This window comes from Prionailurus viverrinus, chromosome B4 (genome assembly GCF_022837055.1).
Source record: "Prionailurus viverrinus isolate Anna chromosome B4, UM_Priviv_1.0, whole genome shotgun sequence".
Classification (NCBI taxonomy): Eukaryota; Metazoa; Chordata; class Mammalia; order Carnivora; family Felidae; genus Prionailurus; species Prionailurus viverrinus.
The window spans coordinates 28,879,702-28,901,150 of NC_062567.1; the positions used below are offsets into that span (position 1 = coordinate 28,879,702).

At 38.7% G+C, this 21,449-nt stretch overlaps 2 protein-coding genes across 16 annotated transcripts in view; one reads left to right on the forward strand and one right to left on the reverse strand.

The window, feature by feature from the left end:
* CUL2 (cullin 2) overlaps positions 1 to 8,400 on the reverse strand; it is a 156,937-nt gene extending 148,537 nt beyond the window's left edge. Inside the window, exon 1 of the mRNA XM_047866153.1 lies at positions 7,575 to 8,400. The gene's annotated coding sequence lies outside the window, so the exon portion shown is untranslated. The remainder of the gene's footprint in view (positions 1 to 7,574) is intronic.
* Positions 8,401 to 8,835: 435 nt separating this feature from the next.
* CREM (cAMP responsive element modulator) overlaps positions 8,836 to 21,449 on the forward strand; it is a 71,805-nt gene continuing 59,191 nt past the window's right edge. For 2 of the 15 annotated variants that reach the window (XM_047867544.1, XM_047867556.1), the window contains exons 1-2: positions 8,843 to 8,980; positions 17,931 to 18,031. In XM_047867544.1, the coding sequence (XP_047723500.1) occupies positions 17,988 to 18,031 (44 nt within the window). In that variant the 5' untranslated portion in view covers positions 8,843 to 8,980; positions 17,931 to 17,987. Of the gene's footprint in view, positions 8,981 to 9,161; positions 9,393 to 11,460; positions 11,574 to 14,187; positions 14,303 to 17,930; positions 18,032 to 21,449 lie in introns of those variants that run through there. The other 13 variants (XM_047867545.1, XM_047867547.1, XM_047867562.1 and 10 more) reach the window with 13 other exon arrangements.

Below are 21,449 nucleotides of genomic sequence, written 5' to 3' on the forward strand. Positions count from 1 at the left end.
ATGGGGGAGTGGGCACAGGTGTGGCTGTCTTAGAGGAAGCCACCACATCCCAGTGACAAAAGGAGAGTTTTGCAGCCTATAGTGAACCTGAGTTACATGAGCACTTAAAGGCACCAAGAAAGGGAGTATGGCAGATGTTAAAAAAATCTCTTCAATGAAGAAAGTAATAGAAGGAAGGTAGATCAGAACCCCCCTTCCTCTGTCACAGGTAGTGAGGTCAGCCAGGGATATTTAATAGCATCCTGTGACTTGTCAAAGATAAAGCTGGACACTAGTGAAAGTGGTAAAGACAGGTTTTTAATCATATCTCTACTATTGCAATAGAGAAAAGAGTCCAGCATGAACTGAACTCAACTTGGATTTGTAGAGAGGCGATTGGGTGCTTTAAAGGGAGGAGGGGGGAATAGGGAGGGGGAAGAATGGAGCTCAACAGAGTCTGGGAAGTGATCAGTTACAAAAAGTGACAAGGCAGAGTTGAGCCATTTAGATCTGTTAACTGGTACTTATGGAATCTCTTACCCTCCCACAGAGATTGGGAGACAGGGGTCCTTTCTTTAGGTGTTGGCAAGAGAACAAGCTATAATTTCTTTTGACAGCTTTGAGTTTTCTTCGACAAGCAATTCAAACGGGGCTAGAGTCATTCTAGGGCTGACACCTTGAGCTGTTAGAAACTATGTTTGCTTGTGTTTTGTTCAAGTCTTTAGAAGTCAAGGATGAGGTTAGAAGTCAAGAAAAGGGCTCAGAGTAGCCTGTGTAAAGTTTGGTTAAGGAGAGACTATTTGTCAGGCTAAAGTGCAGTGTACAATTGGTTATTCCTCTGGATACCATTTTCACATGTTGTAAGTTCAAAATGTAACTACTGTACACGTCTTAAGGATTAAACTTTACTAGATGATTTCTAAATGTTCCTACCACGTCTTCTACCATACTATGAATATGATATAAACTGACTATATAAATAATGATAGCGAATAGTTACTGAGCTTTGTACTATATTAAAGCCTTTATATTTATTATTGATTCTTCACAAATGCCTTATGGGATCAGTATCATGATTCCTCTTCTACAGCTAAGGAAAAGTAGGCTTGAGAGTGGGGCTAAAATTTTTGACATAATTTTGGCAAAAATTGTGGCACAGAGCCCTTTTCCAATATGAGATGTATTGGTAATAACAATCTCTCTGTTCTTAATGCCTGGCCTCTCCCATGCTCTAGTTCTTAAAGGCTTGAAGAGGGCTGTGTGTGTATGTACATATATATGTATATATACATGTATGTATATGTACATATGTGTATGTATATATACATGTATATATGTATATATATGTGTGTGTGTATATATATGTATATATATAAACAGTCTCTACCCTGTTACTTTTCCTCTCTTATTCTTTCTTTCCACCCCTAAACCTTTTTGCTGATAACCTGATTTATTTTCCAGAACAGTGACCCCAAGTCATAGCACTGACACCTTCTATTCCTGTTAGCCTAGTCTTTTTTTCCCTTCCTTTTGATCTGATCAGTAGCCCATTTCACCATCTGAATTGATCCTGATGTTTTTTTTTACTCAGTTCTTGCTGGCTCTTGATATCTGTTTTTAATTTGGCTTACTTGATTTCTCCTTTTTCTGACAACCATGCACACATCTGAGTTTCAATAGCTGCCATTTCAATGTCATGGAATTTAGTCTTCAGAATTTAGTCCTGATGAAACAGTTGTTGAAATGAGCCCTCTTTGTCATGGGAGATGCTGTTTTATTTCAATCCAGTAACTCTCTAATCCTCTCGTAACATGGGGCTCAATTCTTTTAAAGGATTTTACATTGGATTTAATTCTGAGACCAGTTTCAAATTTCTTTTCAATAATTAAAATAATTAATAAAGTACTCAGCAGTTCATATGCTCTATGAGTCATCATTCATGTCTCTGCCATGCTGGTGTTCTTCTGGCATCTCATTTACATACTTAAAAATAGAAAAAAGAAACACTAATTACTATCATTTTTATATCAAAAATATTTGGAGAACTAATTCTATCAAATTCTGCAGTTTCCAAGGTTGAACAGTGGTCAGTCTTAGACAAGCTTCTTAGTTTTCCAGTCCTTATGGTTCTCTCTGACATTAGCTATAGTGTGATTCTATGTGAAAAAAATAAATCTTGGTAGGCAACTGAATTTGTGGTCAATAAAAACATGTAGAAAACATTTGAAAGTAGATTTTCATGATTTAAAAAATGATACGTGACAGTTTAATGACTGCAAATAATCTCCTAGTTTTAAAGAATTCAGTGGCCTGAGTTTGTATTATAATACTCATCCTTTTACCATGGTTCTAAGTATTCTGCTGAGTTCACAGCCAGTAGATATTGATGTTTAAGTTTATAATCCTCAAAAAAAAAAAAAAAGAACACACCCCCACATATAAAAGGATATTTCCTATGCTGGAAGTAGGACTGTTAACTTTCTTGTAGCAGGAAACATTTCTTCCCAAACAGCAAATTGGAGACATCATAAATCGAGTGCATATTACATTGACTTCTTTTCCTTTTCTCAAATTTTTAAACTGGACACACTATATTTGTTAGAGTCTCAAATCCTAAAGCTTGAATAGAAAGGGCCTGTGTAAATACCTTTCAAGTGAATCCATTTTCTAATTCTCTCCACGGTAAATTAATAAACAAAAAAGGAGGGTAGCCATTTAAACAATGCAAAATTCTGAGATCTTGTGGTATAGTAGTAGTAGCACAGGGTTAAAAGTCACAAATCCTGGATTCTAGTCTCGATATTACTATTGGTTAGCCAAAGCAAGTATTGTAACTACTCAGCCTCCACTTCCTAATTTAGTATCCTTAAATTTTATTTATTTATCGGGGTGCCTGGGTGGCTCAGTTGGTTAAATGTCTGACCAGCTTAGGTCATGATCTCATGGTTCATGAGTTCAAGCCTCGTGTGGGGCTCTGTGCTGACAGTCAGCTCAGGGCATGGAGCCTGCTTTAGATTCTGTGTCTCCCTCTCTCTCTGCCCCTCCCCTGCTCACACTCTGTTACTTTCTAATCCTCAAAAATAAATAAACATTTAAAATTTATTTTTATTTATTTTTAGAGACACAGAGCGAGTGGGAGCAGGGGAGGGGCGGAGAGAAGCAGACAATCTGAAGCAGCCTCTGCACTGTCAGCATCAGCACAGAAGCCAACACAGGTCTGGAACTCATGAAACCGCGAGACCATGACTGAAGCGGAAATCAAGAGCTGGATGCTTAACCGACTGAGCCACCCAGGTGCCCCTCCACTTTCTAATTTATAAAACAAAGGGGTGGATTTAGAGCTTAGATTCCACACAAGTCAATGAAGGAACATGCACAATAAGGTATTAATTATAACTCACATTTATTCAGTGCTTACTTTGGGCCAAGCACAAAATTCTATATACTTACATGAATTAATCTTCACAACAACCTATGAGTCAGGTACTAATACTATCTCCATTTCATAGGCGAGGAAATGGAAGCACAGAGCAGTTTAGGAACTTGCCCAACATTTGCACAGCTAGTAAAGTATCAAAATTGGAATTTTAACTCAGAATTCTGGCCCCTGTTTCCTGACAACAATCATTTATCGCAAGCAAAGAGGAGACATTTCATTTCTAAGAAGATCAGTAAAGGAGATAGTATGTAAGCTAGGTCTTACAGTATGCAGAAGATTTTAACCGGCAGATATAGAGAATTGAGGAGAAAATGGAGTGAATAAAGCCCAAAAAGATTGGAAAATATAAGGTAATTATACGGAACAGTAAGTAGTAAGGTTTGGCTAAAATGATGCCAGGATTTAATCTTGCAGCACACTAGACTCGTCTGGAAATCTTAAAAGAAGTGGATTTATGGGTTCTTTTTTTGGGGATTCTGACTCAGTAAGTCAACAGGTAGGGCCTATGGCCTAGGAACATCTTTTCAACAAGTTTTTCACATGACTCTGATGTGCAGCAAGGGATAAGAAGCAGTGTGGTATAAAACACAAAGGACTAACATGGAATAGGCCTGTATACCTAAGTTGGACTCAGATCATCAAGGGCTTTATGCCAAACTAAGATATTTGGACTCAGCCAGTAAGATCTCACTGACTTTTTTGCTTTAATTAAAATTTTATATTTTTAGAATATGTAATGCATGCATGTAGGAGAAAATTCAAGAGGCCAACAAAAGGAACTCAATCTGCTTTCCACCTTGGACTCCTTAAGTCCCAGTCCCTCTTAATCATTCAGGATTTTTAAGAAAAGAAATCACAAGAGCCATGTATTGGGAAAATGAACCAGATAGAAATATTTAAGAAGAACTATATTGGAGGCAAGGATGACCTCAGTCACACTGGTCATAGTGGGAATGAGAAGGAAAGGATGGATGCAAATTTCTACACATGAAAGCAATAGGATTGGCGTTAGCATAGGACCTAGAACATAGAAGGCTCTTTAAATTATAAACTAAATGGATCCTCAATGATATGAGTATACAATGACCAAAATGACTCCATGATTTAAAGGCAGGATGACCGGGAACTGAAAAGTGCTGCTACATTGTTGAAATAAAAACAATGTTCAAGAATGGAAAGGGAAGATGATACAGTTTTGAATCTATTGAGTTAGAAATGATCATAGGCCATGTAAGTGAAACTTCTATCAGATAGATGGAAATATGATTTGGTGCTAGGAAGAGAAGCTGGGAGCTTGGGGTATAACTTTGAGAATTTCCTTTCCAACAGAAATGGGAATGATGAAATAAGGAGGACGATGTAGAAGAAAATGATCAAGGGCAGAAAATTCAGAACTATCTGCATTTAGAGAAACAAAGGTGAGTGAAGCCAAGAGAGTCAAATGTCATGGAAATTCAGAGGTGGGGGGAGACCTTAAGAAGGTAGTATTAATTAGGAAAAGAGGTCAAGGAGGATGAAAAATGTAAAAAAACGTTTCAGATTCTCTAATCAGAAAGAAGGGGGAAAGAGGGCAAAAATTAGACAGCCAGGAAATAAGAAATGAGTAGGTGGTAAGGAAGTGAAAATAGCAAGTGCTTTCTGATAGCGAGAGGATTGGCAAGAGCTGGAACAACAACCATCTGGGCAAAAAAATGTTATGTGAACGTGCACCCTAGAGCTAGAAACTCTGTAGCCTTCCTTCTGGGAAAAGCAGTGTCAACAGTTTTCAAGTAGAGGCTAGATATGAACACATTTCAGGGAGAGGAGAAGGAGCTAAGAGGAAGAGAGAGAATAAAGGTACAATATGGGAAAGAAAAGACACCTATTTTGGAGTGGTGTGGTGGCTCAGTCAGTTGAGCATCCAACTCTTGATTTCAGCTCAGGTCATGATCCCATGGTTGTTGGATCAAGCTCTGTGCTGAGCTTGGAGCCTGCTTAAGATTCTCTCTCTCTCCCTATGCCCCATCACTGCCTCTCTCTCTCTCAAAAATAAAAAACAAAGCAGTAAACATCAAAAAAATGACACCTATCTTACAACTGTATTTGGAAGGAGGTGTTCCTCCTGACTCACAAAGGGAGGGATAATTTAAGAGATTTTCAGGGGAAGAGGGAGTATTTGGGTGTGACTGACAGCCCGTACTTTCTCAGGAAAGTAGGTGCTCTAGTTGTTTCTCCTCAACAGAGAATTAAATATTGCCTAGGTGAGGAACCCAAAAATCTAGACACTAGACCAATAAAAATGGCTAGTTTTTTTTTTATTGAGCACACACTTTATGGTAGATACTTTATTTAATCTTTGTAACAATGCAAAGAAGTAGGTACTATTATTCTTCCTGTTTTAAAACTTATGTCTTCATAACCTGCTCTTTTTTATCCCTGATATCCCATTAAAATTTTTTCTATCTTTATCTTATGTAAAAAACAAAACAAAACAAAAACAATCAGCTATTGGCATTTCTAATGAAATGTTTGAATTATTTGAAAGGGATACCCCTGAGAGGCAGGTGATTTGTCTCAGAGCTCAAGCTTCTTTTAGAATCCTTCACTTTGGGTAGGCAGAATGATGCTCCCACTCCCCACAGATGTCTACAATGTAATCACTGTTAACCTATGAACATGTCAGATTACATGGCAAAGGGAAATTAAAGTTACAGGTAGAACTAAGCTGTATTACAGATAGAATTAAGCAGCTGATCAGCTGATTTTGATACGGGAAGATTATCCTAGATCATCAGGGTGGGCCCAGTGGTTCTACCAAGGAGAACGGGATGCAAGAGAATCAGAGAGATGGCAGCATGAGAAAGAACCAGTTGTTGCTGGCTTTGAAGATGGAGAAAAGGAGTCATGACCCAGGGAATGTGGGTGGTCTCTAGAAGATGAAAAATGCAAGGACATGGACTCTTCCCTGGAGCCCACAACCCCTTGATTTTAGCCCATTGAGATGTTATTTGTTTTTTCTCAGCAACTTTTCTAAAAAAATTTTTTTTTTAATTTATTTATTTTTGAGACAGAGAGAGAGGCAGAGCATGAACGGGAGAGGGTCAGAGAGAGAGGGAGACACAGAATCTGAAACAGGCTCCAGGCTCTGAGCAGTCAGCACAGAGCCCGACGCAGGGCTGGAACTGACATACCGTGAGATCATGACCTGAGCCGAAGTCGGATGCTTAACCGACTGAGCCACCCAGGCGCCCCTCTCAGCAACTTTTCAAGTGGTATCCTTGACACTGGCTTTGTGCATGACACATTCCTGAGTACTATAGGACTGTTAGGTAATAAATGTGTTGTTTTAAGTAAGTTTGTGGTAATTTCAAATAGCAGCACTAGGAAATTGCATGTACCTTCCCCGCTGCTATGTCATGCCCTCTCTTTTCAGATCTCAGATACTCTCCTGTTCTCAAAAGCAGGTACTCTCAAGAAGGATTTGACATTTACATGTTAGTGTTGCTTTACCACTAATTCTTACATTTAAGCCCTTTATTCATTTTATTGAGAGACAGACAGACAGACAGTGTGAGTGGGGGAGGATCACAGGGGGAGTCAGACACAAAATCCAAAGCATGCTCCATGCACTGAGCTATCAGCACAGAGCTGGATGCGGGGATGTGGGGCTTGAACTCAAGAGCCTATGAGATCATGTCCTGAGCTGAAGTCAGAGGCTTAAGGGATTGAGCCACCCAGGCACCCCCATTTTAAGCCCTTTAGAATGTGTACTTTGTTAAAGAAATTTAGGAACAAACAAGTAGGTGGAGAACAATGTTCTGGGAAAGAATGATCACAATTTACCCTCAATCACTTGTAGCTAAAAATCCATTCATCTTACACTGGTCAACCTTGACCACAATGAATGGTATGATTTTGAGGATTTGGTAATCCTTTTTTATTTTCTTCCCTTCTAATGACCCTCCCCCGAGCTAAAGTGAGTTGTATTATGGATGCATAAATATTCGGTGCCAGCTTTGTCTAACTACAGACTTGGTTGTTTTGTAAATTTAATTTGTAAACTCGCTAGTGTTCCTTAAGAAATTACTATTTATCAGGCGGTGATGGGCTTTATCTACTATACTGCAAGGAGGAACTTCAGAATTCTGCTTATGTCAATAGGAGGAAGTGAACTTACCAGGTTTTCCTCTTATTTCTGTTAGTATGCATTACAGCTGAAAGTAGTTCAGGTTGGCCAAAAACTGGCAGTGAAGACAGTTCAGAATTTTCTCCCACTCTACGGGGATTCTAATATTTCACAAAGCTTCCCTTTTCTACCTGCTCTACGTTGACAGATTTTTTTTTTTCTCAGCAACTTTTCAAGTGGTGTCCTTGACACTGGCTTTGGGCATGACACATTCCTGAGTACTATAAAGTTGGGTGGTAATCATTGTTTGAATTCGTTTTTCCTTAATGTAAAGAGACTTATCTATAGGCTACAAAGCCTCCATTTCGTTCTGAGTATGCGTAAGTGGGTTCCTAGTTTATAACGGGTCAGCAACGTTCCTCTTACTGGAAAGCCCTCGGTTTCCACTGGATGAAAACTAAACTCTCCTCTTTTTAAAGGCAGGGATTTTTGCTTGTCACCAAAAGCCTTCCTTTCCTCTGTCACATCTCCAAGTGGGGACTGTCGCTGTTTCTCCACGACACTGACGCACAAAGTCACTGTTGAGGTGGCAGCAGTCTGAGAACAAGCCAGCTGGGTTTCCCAGAAAGCTCAAGTCCAGGACCTAAAAGCGTCTTTCAGAATGGCAGACACTGCAGGAGCGTGTGAGTGGGGACGCTCCAGGTGTCCGCTCAGCAGCCCCGGGAATCCGCAGGAAGCGCCTCTGGCCGGTAAAGACCCACAACGCCCGCGTACCTCAGCTTGGGTTGGGATGGGAGACGCTCTAGGCCGCAGCCCAGAGAACAAGAGACCTCGAAGCCGAGAACCCAGCACGGCCGTTAGCTTAGTTTGTAATTAACCAGGCTTCCGGCGCACGCGCGGCGGGGCAGCTTCCGGCTTCCAGCCCACCCCTCAGGCCCTGCTCTGGACTGGGTCTTCCTCCCGGGGCAGCCTAGTTCCTCCTCCGGCCCCGCCCCCCCGACCTAGTCCTCCTCTCCACCCTTAGGCCCCGCCTCCCTGCCTCACTACCACTTAGGCCCCGCCCCCGGTCCTTCATTCCCCTCCCCCCTCCCGCCGTTCCATTTAATTGTTGGATTGTCAGCGCTGCACTCCCGCTGGCGGCCAGCAGGGGGCAGAGTTCGAGCTTGGATTTTTCCGCCGGGCGTCCCCAGGGAAGCAGTCGTGGAGGGGGGGAAGGGAGGGCGGGGCGCGAGGACGCGGTTCGGTCGGCTGCTGCGTTACTTTTGGTCCCGGCTCGGCAGGGAGGCCGCGGCTGCCGCATCAGAGCTGACGTGGGGGCGACGTGGGGCCGCCGCCGGCGCCGGCGCCGGGTTGCTGGGCGGCGGCGCCGCTCCTGAGCGGCGGTCGGGCTCGCCGTCTCCACCTCCTCCCGTCCGTAATCAGTGACGAGGTCCGCTACGTAAATCTCATCGCGGCGGGTAAGTGGTGCGTCGGCCGGGACCCACAGACCTAGGAGCCGGCGACGCGGCGCAGGAGGCGGACGCAGAAGGCGGAGCGGAGCCGGGTCGGGGGCGTCGGGGGCGTCGGGGGCGCGGGGCAGCGGGGCCGCCGGAGCCAGCGGGGGAGCGGGGAGGGCGGGAGCAGCCCGGCCACGGGCGCCGGCTCCGGGGCCACCCGGCGGTGTGGCGGCCGCTCAGTCTCCGGCTCCGCTCGCGGACTGCCTTCGGGTTAGTAGCAGAGCTCTCCCGATAGGACAGCGGGGCTGGTCTGCTCTCTCAGCAATCCTTGACTCCTTTTGAACTTGGTACAAGTTGGACAAGTCTTTCGGAAAAAGCCTTATTGCTCTGATGAGTGTGGTCCTCCCTCTTTGAGAAGAAAAGGAAGCGAGAAGTAAGGACGTTGGTTTTTATTTTCACAGCCGACGATTAGTAGCACTTTTGTCTCAATTTTACGTACTCAGGTTAGATATAAATCAGCGTTAACCCCTTTCTTCTCCGAAACAAGAGTCGGGGACAGCAGTGTTGAGTCACTGGGTCTTCACACACGATAGACCTGATGATATAGTGCGAAGACTTTTATGATAGCCGAGAAGGAACAAATCCGTGACAGCGAACAGAAATTTCAGGTTTTGTTCTGTACTTTCGACGTTTGCCTTTCTAGAACCACCTAGCAAGATTCCCAGAACTTGCGGAAGAGGGAATAGACACATTATGCACCTTACTGCCTATTACACGTATGCTAGATCCCTAACTTTGAAATCGCTGAGACGTTTCCTGCACTGCGCTCAGCAGAGCAGCTGTCAGCTTACGATCACATTTTCGGCAGTTTTGACTTACAGGATCAGCCTGAAGGTGACTAAAACTGAGAGAGCCCCTTTTAACAGTACCTCTTACCCACGTAACTTCTTAAAATGTCTTTCTTTTCAAGCTTAATTTGGCGGGCTGATGAGAGTGCAGCCAGCTTCCCTTTAGAGAAATACAAACCTAGATGCACAGCGATAGAGGTCCGGTATGAAAATCGTATTAGATTACATTAATAATTCATGTTCTCTGGTTCCCCTCCCCCTTCCCTCCCCCGCCCCGCTTCGGATACCACATTTTTCTACTGGTCTTGGTCCTATTTTTGGTTAACAAGCTGCTTTCCCTTCACAGGTTTTAAATCTTTGAATTTTTTCTCCCAAGGAAGGCAAATTGCAAATAGTGTGTTTTGGCCAATAAAAGCTAGGTATTAAAACAATAGTGTTTAAAGAACTGCTTACTGATCCAGATACAACTTTAAAAAAGATATTTAAATGGAAATGGGTTTGATCTTGAATGAGTGAACACTTAAAGCATTGTCATATTAAAATAATTACACAAACATTTTTGGTATGAATCTGTAAATAGATCGGTGTAAGCAGATGCTTTCCCAGTGACTTTGCTGGTCAACCTGGTATCGTTTTGGTGAGTGTGAAGTTGTAATTATACCGATGTTTGTGTACATATCTTGTAAGAGTATATGAATAAATTTTTATTCAATGTATAAACACAGAGGAGCTCTTCAGTGTTTGTTTTTGCATTGTCCTGGAAAGTTAATAAAATTTGCTTCTACTGATGAATTTAACAAACTCCAGACTCCATGGACCACTTTAGTTTCCTACTGAGGCAAGTCATTACATGATCAAAATATGAAATCTTGTTTAGAATTCTGGCCATTTAATGAAACGTAGGTTATTAACATACATAAGGAATCCTGACTGAAACTTGACTAGTATATTACATATATTTCTGATCTGTTTTCTCCAACTTGATATTCTCTCCAAGTGAATAATGAGCCAGAAAATTGAGCCAGGTTTATTGTTGAAGTGGTAGTCTGTTGGAAAGCACTCAAATGCCCTGTTCCATATAGATAGATTTTTTTAAGTAAAACTGAAGAATCCTAACACTCAACAGCTGAACCTTTGATATTTTGACATGTAATCAACATTGGTCATTAAGGAAATAAGCCTGAAATATCTTTGAATTCTGTTAAGTATTTTCTGTTGAACTAATGGATTCCATATATGTATTAAAAAGTCAACTTTGAGAAGAGTTATTGTACATTGAATGCAGTTTCAATATTATCAATACAGATAGATTATACAAGTAAAGATTTCAGGGAAAGTGTCTCATCCAGTACACATAGGTAGAAAGAAACATTTTGAATCATTTTGTTAGCTTCCTTTTAGAGACTATACAAGATATTGTAATATATTTAAAATAAGATTATACAAGTAAAGATTTCAGGGAAAGTGTCTCATCCAGTACACATAGGTAGAAAGAAACATTTTGAATCATTTTGTTAGCTTCCTTTTAGAGACTATACAAGATATTGTAATATATTTAAAATACTTTCTATCCTGAGAACTGTGCAATAAAGAGTGCACTGTTCTTAAGAGTCAATCCTTTCACACATGGGTTTTCTTTTTCTGATGCTTTAGGATATCCAGGAGAGAATAAGGGAGAGTGAAGAGGAAAACCCAAGGATAACACTAAGTGTGATTTTATCCCACTAAGTGGAATATTACTCATGAAGACAACTTGAGTCTTATTGGTATAATTCAGTTATAGCAAAGTTTAAAAAGTAAAATATCGATCTTGTACATCTTTTGATTGACCTTGCCAGGAGTGTTAGAGGAAATTGTCAGCAAGGTGAATGTAAAACAGTTTTGAGGAAAAGCATAATCTAGGAAGTTATGTGGGAATTTTGCTTAAAGTCTATTGGAATAACTCACTGGTTAGGGCGGATACTTGCCTCCGAGAAACCTCACTAGGAGCTCTTTTGTGAGGCTGTTTTGAAGTATTACAGCTCTCCCAAAGTGGGAAGCATCTTCATGCATATTTTCTGAACACTGATAACCAGACCAATTAAATGTCAAAATCATGTGAAATTCTTTTTTTTTTTTCATTTTTTTCATTTTTATTTCTTTTTTTTTGAGAAAGAGACAGAGCATAAGCAGGGGAGAGGCAGGGAGAGGGAGACACAGAATCCGAAGCAGGCTCCAGGCTCTGAGCTGTCAGCACAGAGCCAAACGAGGAGCTTGAACTCATGAACTGCTAGATCATGACGTGCGCTGGAGTCAGATGCTTAAATGACTGAGCCACCCGGGTGCCCCAAAACCATATGAAATTCTAACAATGGAGCTCGTGTGATTCTGATATTTTACTTTGAGAATTTCATAAAATAAACTCAGTTTTTTCAGTTACCTTTATTAAAGCTTTGTTTTTAAACACAGCAGACTTAAATTTAGACTATCCAAACTCAAAGTCAAATGTCATACAGTTTTGCTCATAATCTCAAATAGCCTCAATTTTTTTCATTGATAGCCCAAAATGATTTTTTTTTTTTTGCTTAGAAATGTTTTAAACTGGAATTTGTGTCCTAGCATTGATATGATAAAAGCTTCTAGCTCAAGTGTTGGGAAACTGTATCATGCATAAAGACCAATATACTGTATGTGGACAGTTGGGATGCGTTTGCTCTTCTTTATACTGATGGAGGAAATAAATTTAACACATTTAAATATGTTTCAGCACTTTGAAAGGTAGCAGTTTTGTTCATATACACAAAATAGGACCCATCTAGTTAAGTATAATAACGTTTAAATTCATTTCTCTAAGTTTTAACTAATTCAAGTGTCTTATCTACTCTTTCCCAGATTTACTAGTCACTGGAGTTGTATTTCATGTAGATAAGTATTTAAAATGTACTTAAAGTGCAGTAATATGATGCTGAACAAGAAAGCCCTGCAATGACTCTAGTCAAGCAAATAGCTCCCACAGAAGATTTTTAAATTTTATTTCCTTCCCTGAACTGGTGGTAGTGGAGAGGGTGGTATTTGGAGAGATGGAGGTAGGCGATGATTATTTGAATTTTTTCATTTCCTCCCCAGCAGCCAATTTTGCTGTTCATTGACTGTCAAATAGCCAAAGGCAGGTGCCCGGTGGGGAGTAAATTGAGAAAGTGATACTGAAATATCACTCTATAAAACTTGGTGATTTTATAGAGTTAAGATTTCTTAGACAGTAGCTCTCTGAAGCAGTTAAATTGGAGTGGCCTTGAATCTGTATTAAAAAACCACTTGATGTTCTGTTTGATTCATGTTTAAAATATTAAAGACATTATTTACAAGTGTTTCAATTATTTCTAAGTACTGTTCCTGGGTACTTCTGTTTTTACACAAAAGTGTAAAGAATGTTATTGGAAAGTTATTTTAACTTTGTGTCACAATGATTACAAAACTTTAAAAGTGGTATAATGTCCTGTTACTGCTATCCCACTTTGTTTTTCCTGGATTCTCCTTCACCTAAAATGCACAACAAGTGTAGGTTCATCAGTGTCAACTTAAGGTATTTGGCTTTTTGGAATTAGTTCTCGCTTCTAGCCAGCCCTGCCTTTCCCTAACTTTTTAATTGTCATGATTGAAAAGAACCAGCTTTATATGCACTTCTATTCTTCTTCCCTTATCTTTCAAACCTTACTTGCTGTTCGTGTTTAAATCATGATTAACCTGTGGAGATCTCCTACTTTCCCAAGGAAGTAACACCTTGCTTCATCCCAGAACCAGAGAAACATTGTATTTTTCTGTGGTCTCTCTTTCTGCTTCCATAAGAGGGTATACTGCCTTTTATTCCATGTTCTTTTCTTTTTATTTTGACCCTAGTCCAAAAGCAGGACTTTTTTTTTTTTAAAGGAACTTGCCTTTATTGTCTTTCCAAGGCATTCAACTTAGTTTTCATAGAAGGAGCTCTCCTTTTTAAATCTTTTAAATCTATTTAATAATTTAATCTAACATGATATTTAACAATATCAAAATTACAATAGTAAGTATGGCTGGCATAATCAAGTCTGGTGATAAATATGACTAACTCCACAGCTGTTAGGAAGAGAAGTGCTTGGGAACACTAGAGAATAACTTGTGGACGTTATAACGTTTTAGGTTTTATAGAAGAAATGGAGAACATTGGCTAATAACAGAGAGTTGGTTGGGGAGGAGGAAGTTGGTTAGGTAAGCTTTTATATTCTAGTAAAGTTGCTCAAGAAGTTTGATTCTTACATAAACCTGATTTTTCCAAAAAGTTAAATTAAGATAGAATGTAATTAACCACAGCATGGGAGATACTCAGATTTTCTAAGTGTAAATATAATGCTGTTTTTCTCTGATCAGCATATCTTAAATCCCCGTTCTGGAGAGCTCTATATTAAGGGGTATTTGAAGCAATGAAATTAATTGAATCTGTACGCTGGAGAACGAATAGAACAACACACTGATGAAGAGTAAGGTGAATGTCAAATGTTATTTTGGTATTCAAACCTAATATATGATAGGAAATTTTTATCAGTGTAAGTGGTTTTTCTCCAGATACAGCACAGAAATTCACATATAGGCAAAGATTTTTTAACTCATTTTCTCCCTTAATATAAGCTCTTATTTGTCTATAAAAAACTAATCTGTGATGTGCTTTCTACTCTAAGAGAGAAAATTTCTTTAGCAGATAGGACCTTAACATTATTTTTGTAGAAAATTGGTAGTATACAGGACATTTCATCAGTACCCTTTGTGATTTTTAGGCATAAGGAGATCAGCTTAAAAATGATAACCTCAGACTATATCATGAAATATGATGCATTCAAGGGGTATGTTTTAGGCTAAGTAGAATATTTATCATATTAAGCTCAGTATGAGAACACATTCGGATATTTGTGCTCAAAACCATTCAGGTGTTTGGGTATGTGGGAGCAGGGGATGCTAAGTCAATCCTTGTCTACCCAAGGATAGCATGTTCTAGGACATTAAAACCAGATTTTGGATGAGATCAATAGTATACAGCTAAGTTTTTCAAAGTATGCATAGTTTATGCTTTAGTAAAATGGGATCACCTGGTTTACAAATCCCCACAAGGTAATTTTGGACTTGGAAAATTGATGTAATGGAAAGGTTTGGTATACTTTAAAATCTGAATGCTTTTGCAACAAACTTTATGAAGCCTCTACCAAATACCTCAAATTATAATGTCAGAACTTTGGCTATATATACACATATATATATTTTAATTTTTTTAATGTTCATTGATTTTTGAGAGAGAGAGACAGAGTGTAAGCAGGGGAGGGGCAGAGAGAGAGAGGGAGACATAGAATCTGAAACAGGCTCTAGGCTCTGAGCTGTCAGCACAGAGCCCAACATCGGGCTCGAACTCACGAGCTGTGAGATCATGACCTGAGCTGAAGTTGGACACTTAACCAAACTGAGCCACCCAGGGGCCCTGAACTTTGGCTATTTATTAAGGCAAGGGATCTATTGGAGGATTTTGAATAAGGAAATAAATAGCATGTTTGGATTTGCATTTTGAGTAGAGTGTTGTGGTCTAGTGGAGTGGAATAAGAGGGGGGAGGGAGAGGTTTAGTGAAGTTATTATAGGGAGAGATGAATTGCTTTATAGGGAGGCAGTTATTGCTTTAATCATGTCAAATAATAAGTTTCAGAACTAAAGGAGTGGCAGTGAGGACAGAGAGAATACAGCAGAGTCAAGATACAGGAGACATATTTATTGAGGCCCATTAAGGTAATGGTCCTTGCTTATATTCCAAGCACAGTTAGACATTTTGTGTTTATTATTTACATTTTCTCCTCACAACAAGATCTCCATTTGACAGGAAAGAATGCTTGGAGAAGTTTCTAATTGTCTGAGCTCATATAGCTAATAAGCAATAGAACTCAGGTTGACTGTTAATAGTGTGTTTTTATACCACACATTGTTGCTACTAGGCCATGTTGGAGGACTCCCAGATTGGGTGGCTGGGGTGGCTGAGGCAGTGTTGATGTCAGTCACTAAGATAAGAGTACAGCAAGAGGAAAGATTTGAACATTTGGGGCTTGAGGATCTGTGAGCAAAACATTAAGAGATATATCTAAAGCAGGTGCATATGGATTGGAGCTCAGGAGAGAAAAGTGTAAGCTGGATATGAAATCTGAGATCTATCAAGTAAGGATGAAGTAAGCCTAGGGAGTGTGGGGGGGAGAATTTTATGATGGGAAGCCTGGGAATACCAGCCTTTACAGAGTGGCCAAAGAAGACTGAGGACAAAGGGCTGGATAATTTGGAAAAAAAGCATGAACACGATGTCCTAAAGAGTTCAAGGAGGACAAAATTTGTGGAGTAGGAAATACTGTAGGAATATAAAGATAGGGACTAGAAAGCATCCTTTTAGATTTGGCAAGCAGGCAGTCAATCTGTGATGATTTCTTAGACAGTAGTTGTGAAGAAATCATTCTTTGATAAGCCTGAGTCAGAATCAGTTTTATCTGATGGTCATTATTTGGGTACGAGACTAGTCATTTTCTCATTTTCTCTTGATATCTGTGGTGGCAGAAGCTCGTACTTTATTCAATGCTGATTGCCTCTGGGAAGAGCAAGTGGGTGGCTGTTCCCGGACTTCAGTGAATACCTTTTGCTACTTTTTGAATTCTGAACCATAAGAATTTATTACTAAGTCAGAAATTAAACAAAGAAAATGGTATTTCCAAGAGAAATATAGAAATTAGTAGTTTACTTCTCTCTCTCTTTGTTATTCAAATAATGTTATTAGTATTCTTTGTTTAAATGTCTGTCTCCCTCATTAAAATGCAATCTCCTGGAGAGTGGGGACATTTTATCATTTGAAAGGCCTGGCATATCATGGGTGCCAATCACTGTTTAATAAATAAATGGTCCCTGCCTTTAGGTTACACAATTTTTATGGAAGGTTAAGATGTCCCCATGTAAAACGACAGAGTATAGCAGAATAAGATTTAATCCAAAGGACAGCGCCATCCTCGCTTTTTGTTCATGTTGTAAGTAGCCTGGTTCAAATGACCATCTCCTGTTGTCCCTATGCTGGGAGATGGGGGACAGATGGTAGCTATAACCATTGCCCTAGTGCCCTTAGGCCAACCTGCCCACTCAGTTTTAAAAGGACACCATTTTAGAGGGGGCCACTTAGGAGGGAACCCTGAAAGCAGTATGTCTGTAGCTAAGCACAACCATTGCTGTTGAAGATGCCTAGAAGATACTTAGGGCTGTGGACATTTGTCTTTTCCACTTCTAAAATAAGCACTCCCAATTCCTTTGTCTTTTTCTTTGCCAGTTTTACTTCATATTTTTAAAGGATATTAGTAACAAAAAATGGGTTTTAATTGGTAGAGTGTAAAACAACTTTTTAAATGGATTGAAGGCTAGTGGAGGAGATTTTAAAGGAACTGGTAATATTTTACTTAGAGTTAAAATTCTTTGACAAATGCCAATTTTGACGGGCACCTGGGTGGCTCAGTTGGTTAAGTGTCTGACTCTTAATTTCCACTCAGGTCATGATCTCACGGTTCATGAGATAGAGCACCTCATTGGGCTCTATGCTGACAGTGTATAGCCTGCTTGGGATTCTCTCTTTCTCCCTCTATCCGGCTCATGAGCACGTGTGCGTGCTCTCTCACTCTCTCAAAATAAATAAACTTAAAAAAAAAAAGCCAGTTTTAAATTTAAGGTAAATAAAAAATGGTTGACAAATTTGTTGCAGTATAATGAAATTTAAGTAAATGATAAATTCACTCCATTTATTAAGTGCTTATTAAAATATAGCTGATTCCATGAACTATATGTAGCATGTATTAAATGATTTAGACAACACTACTTTCTCTTTGGTAGAAAATAACCTGATAAATAGCTCATGATTTATGTTTTAAATTTTTTTCCTAGAACAAAATTGCATAGAAGTGAGATTGAAAAAAAAATACAGACTTGTTTTCAGCTTTCTATTCTTTTTTTTCAGTTTTATAGAAATTAGGATATTCTCGGGTGTTCTGTTATCGTTTTGAGAGACTTTTTTAAAAAATAAAATGTTATGATCTCCCAATTCAACATCATAATTTTTCTGCAGGATAAATAAAGAAGAAAACGGGGAAGGAACAAAGCATTGATTACAAATGTCTTAATAATGAGCAAATGTGGCAGGAAAAAATATATTAAGACAAATCTAAGGTAGGTGGATATATGTTTTTCTGTTCTTTTGAAAATTTTGCTTAGGTAAAAGTTAAAATAATGGATAAGTGAATAATGTATATATGTTAACATGCATCCATAAATGTATATGTATGTGTATATGTGTATATTATACTAATAGAGAATGGTAGTGTGTACCCAAAGTGGTCAGCCATTCAATTAAGACATTCATTCATCTTCTACCCTGTACTGTGCTAGGCAATGGGGGGAGCAGCGAACCTTTTACATTCAGCTTTTTTTTGCATGCTGGCCTTTTCATTTAGAAAGGAGACCATGTATAAGGATGTGGACAGAGTCTTAGTTTTTTTCCTTGCCTTTAAGCTATGCTTATACCTAACGTAAAACAAAACAAAGTCTCTACTATATTTTTACAAAATCCATATAGAGTTTTTCAAGTTTTCTTTTGGCTCCTTTCAGAGACCTTCTGGTTCATTTGTTGGATCTAGCTTTAAAAAGAAAATAAATTTTCTATGACATTTTATGTAAAACTCTTCACAAAGAATAGAAAGAACTAATACTTTTTCCTTTTGCAGCTGGATTCTATTTTTAAAATTTTACAAGTGGAAATATAGTTGTTCTGCAGTGTAGTTTGTCTTTGCAAATGGAATACAACTAAGCTTTTAGAAGTTTATTAGTTAATCAAACACTTTAATTAGGCAACTGCCTGTCTTATTTTTCATTTAGGTATATTTGACCTATATTTCCTTTTCTTTTCTTTGTTTTCTTTTAAAAACACTTTCATAAGTACCATGATAGCATCCCTTTAAAATGTTTTTCCTTTTTCTTCTGATTTTTCCTTCTACTAAATGTTTTATATGTTCTTGATGCAAAGGGATCCTAAATAACCCTGGTCATTAATTGCCTCGGTATTTCTATAATTATAAATATAATTTTATGAATATATGCCTTCGTATTCATTTCTAGAAGGTATATAATAGGTTGTCTACCTATTGTGTTGTACTGTACAAATAGTACTCTACTGCTGTACCTCAGAAGTTATTGCAGTGTGATGTAGTTCTATTAAAGTTCTGGAAAGTACCAGAGTAAGCAAACAAATACAGGTCTCTCCCTCTGAAAGTAGTTCAGCCTAGAAGTCTTTGAAAATTGTGCTAATGGATGGATCTTATTATTTTAAGACATAGCTGTATTAACATTTTATTAAACTGAATTCTGATATATTCAGAGCATATTGGCGTAACATTTATTTTTCTATCAAAGAAGAAAATGGTTTGCATTTCAGAAGAAATTTAACCTTCATAAAAAAGTATATTGTTACTACTATTAATCGTTTATAAATTCAAATATGTCCATTTTAACAATCCTTATCTGTTTTTTAGAATTGTGGAACCAACTACTTGCCAGTATTTTGCTTGCTATTAGTTTATAGTGCTTAATGGACTTTTGTTTTTTTTAGTTTTTTATTATCTTCTATGTCTTATTTTTAAATATTGTATAATTTATAATTACTAATTGGTCTTTCTCTCTAATAAGGATTATTATTTAAGATTAAAATATTGCTTGGGGCACCTGGGTGGCTCAGTCGGTTGGGCGTCCGACTTCAGCTCGGGTCATGATCTCACAGTCCATGAGTTCGAGCCCCGTGTAGGGCTCTGTGCTGACAGCTCAGAGCCTGGAGCCTGCTTTGGATTCTGTGCCTCCCTCTCTCTCTGCCCCTCCCCTGCTCATGATCTGTCTCTCTCTGTCTCAAAGATAAATAAAAACATTAAAAAAATTTAAAAGATCAAAATATTGCTTAATTATAGATTATTAACTATAGTACAACTATGTTTAATATTGATAGAAAATGAGATTTTAGGGAAAATACCTTATGATACCATAATGAACAATGAACAATGAAGGATTATAATGGATTTTCCTCTTATACTTTATTTAAAAAAATTTTTTTTTTAATCTTTCTTTTTGACACAGAGAGAGAGAGCCAGTGGGTTAGAGGCAGAGAGGGAGACACAGAATGTGAAGCAGGTTCCAGGCTCTGAGCTGTCAGCACAAAGCCCGACACGGGGGCTCGAACTCATGAGCCATGAGATCATGAGCTGAACCAAAGTCGGACGCTTAACTGACTGAGCCACCCAGGCACCCCTCTCTTATACTTTATAGATGAATTATGTCTGGACTAGTGAGGCTGATTTACAGGTGTTAGGATTTTATGTACATCATTTATACTGAGTTCTGGGTCCTGTATCTCCTGCTGGGATACTGTTTGAAAATGCTTAGTATAGTGCTTGACCCATATTCAACATTTAACTCTTAGTTGACTCTTCTTCCCTGAGTCCTGGGGTTGGTTTTTAGTGGGTTTAGGAGAAAAGTTGTACTAGAAAACAGTTGGATATTGACAGTAGAATAAAATTGCTTGAAAATGATAAAGTATGTATTTTAAATTGATAGTGCTGGCTTTACTCTCCTGTAAATGATTTTTACCTTCAAATAAATAGATTTTATTTTATTTTTTTAATATGCTTTTATTTTTTATTTTTTATTTTTAAAGTAATCTCTGCACTCAGTGTGGGGCTCAAACTCATGGCCCTGAGACCAAGCGTTGCATGCTTTTCTGACTGAGCCAGCCAGGTGCCTCTCAAATAAATTGATTTTAGTATCAAACTTTTACTGAATGATCTGTACTGGGAATTATACTAGGCATTCCTGAAGAATACAAATGGTATAAAATTAGATCCCCTATATCCCAGTGTAAAAACAAAGCATGTCTGGATGAAGATTATAACAACAGTTGCAGCATACTCAAAAGCACATCTTTATTATAAAATGTTGCCTAAACTGGAATGCCCAGAACACTAGCTGTGGAAGGAACCCTAGAGTCATAATCATAAGACTTCTTGTTCACTCTCTGTCATGCTACCTATTATGTACCCTATAGAAAGTCACTTGATCTCTCTAAACTGTACTTTTATCATTTTAGTGACATCTGACAGTTGCACAGTCTTCCCAAAAGTTGATTAGTTTATTTAACAATTATGGTAGATTCTGTAGTAGGCACTAGGAATACATTGAAGTATAAAATGTAATCCCTGTCCTTGTGCTTCTTACACTAGTGTTAGTACTTTGTGAACAAATGTATTCTATGCTAGACAAGTGCTATAATGGAAGTACTGCATAAAATCCTTTGGGAACTCAGAAAAGAACAACTAATTCTGTCCACGGCTGTTAGAATAGGCTTTTGAAAGATGGTGTCCTTCAGCCAGGCCTTGAAAAACTAGTAAGAATTTGCCTATTGGACAAAGAATGGATGAAGGGTATTTCAGGAAAAGGGAAGAACAGATGGCAAAGATTAGAACTGGGGGAATAGGATGTTTACTTGAAAGAAATGGCTTATGAGGAAGCTGGAATAGAGAATGTGGGAAAGAATAGAGTGACTGGAAAT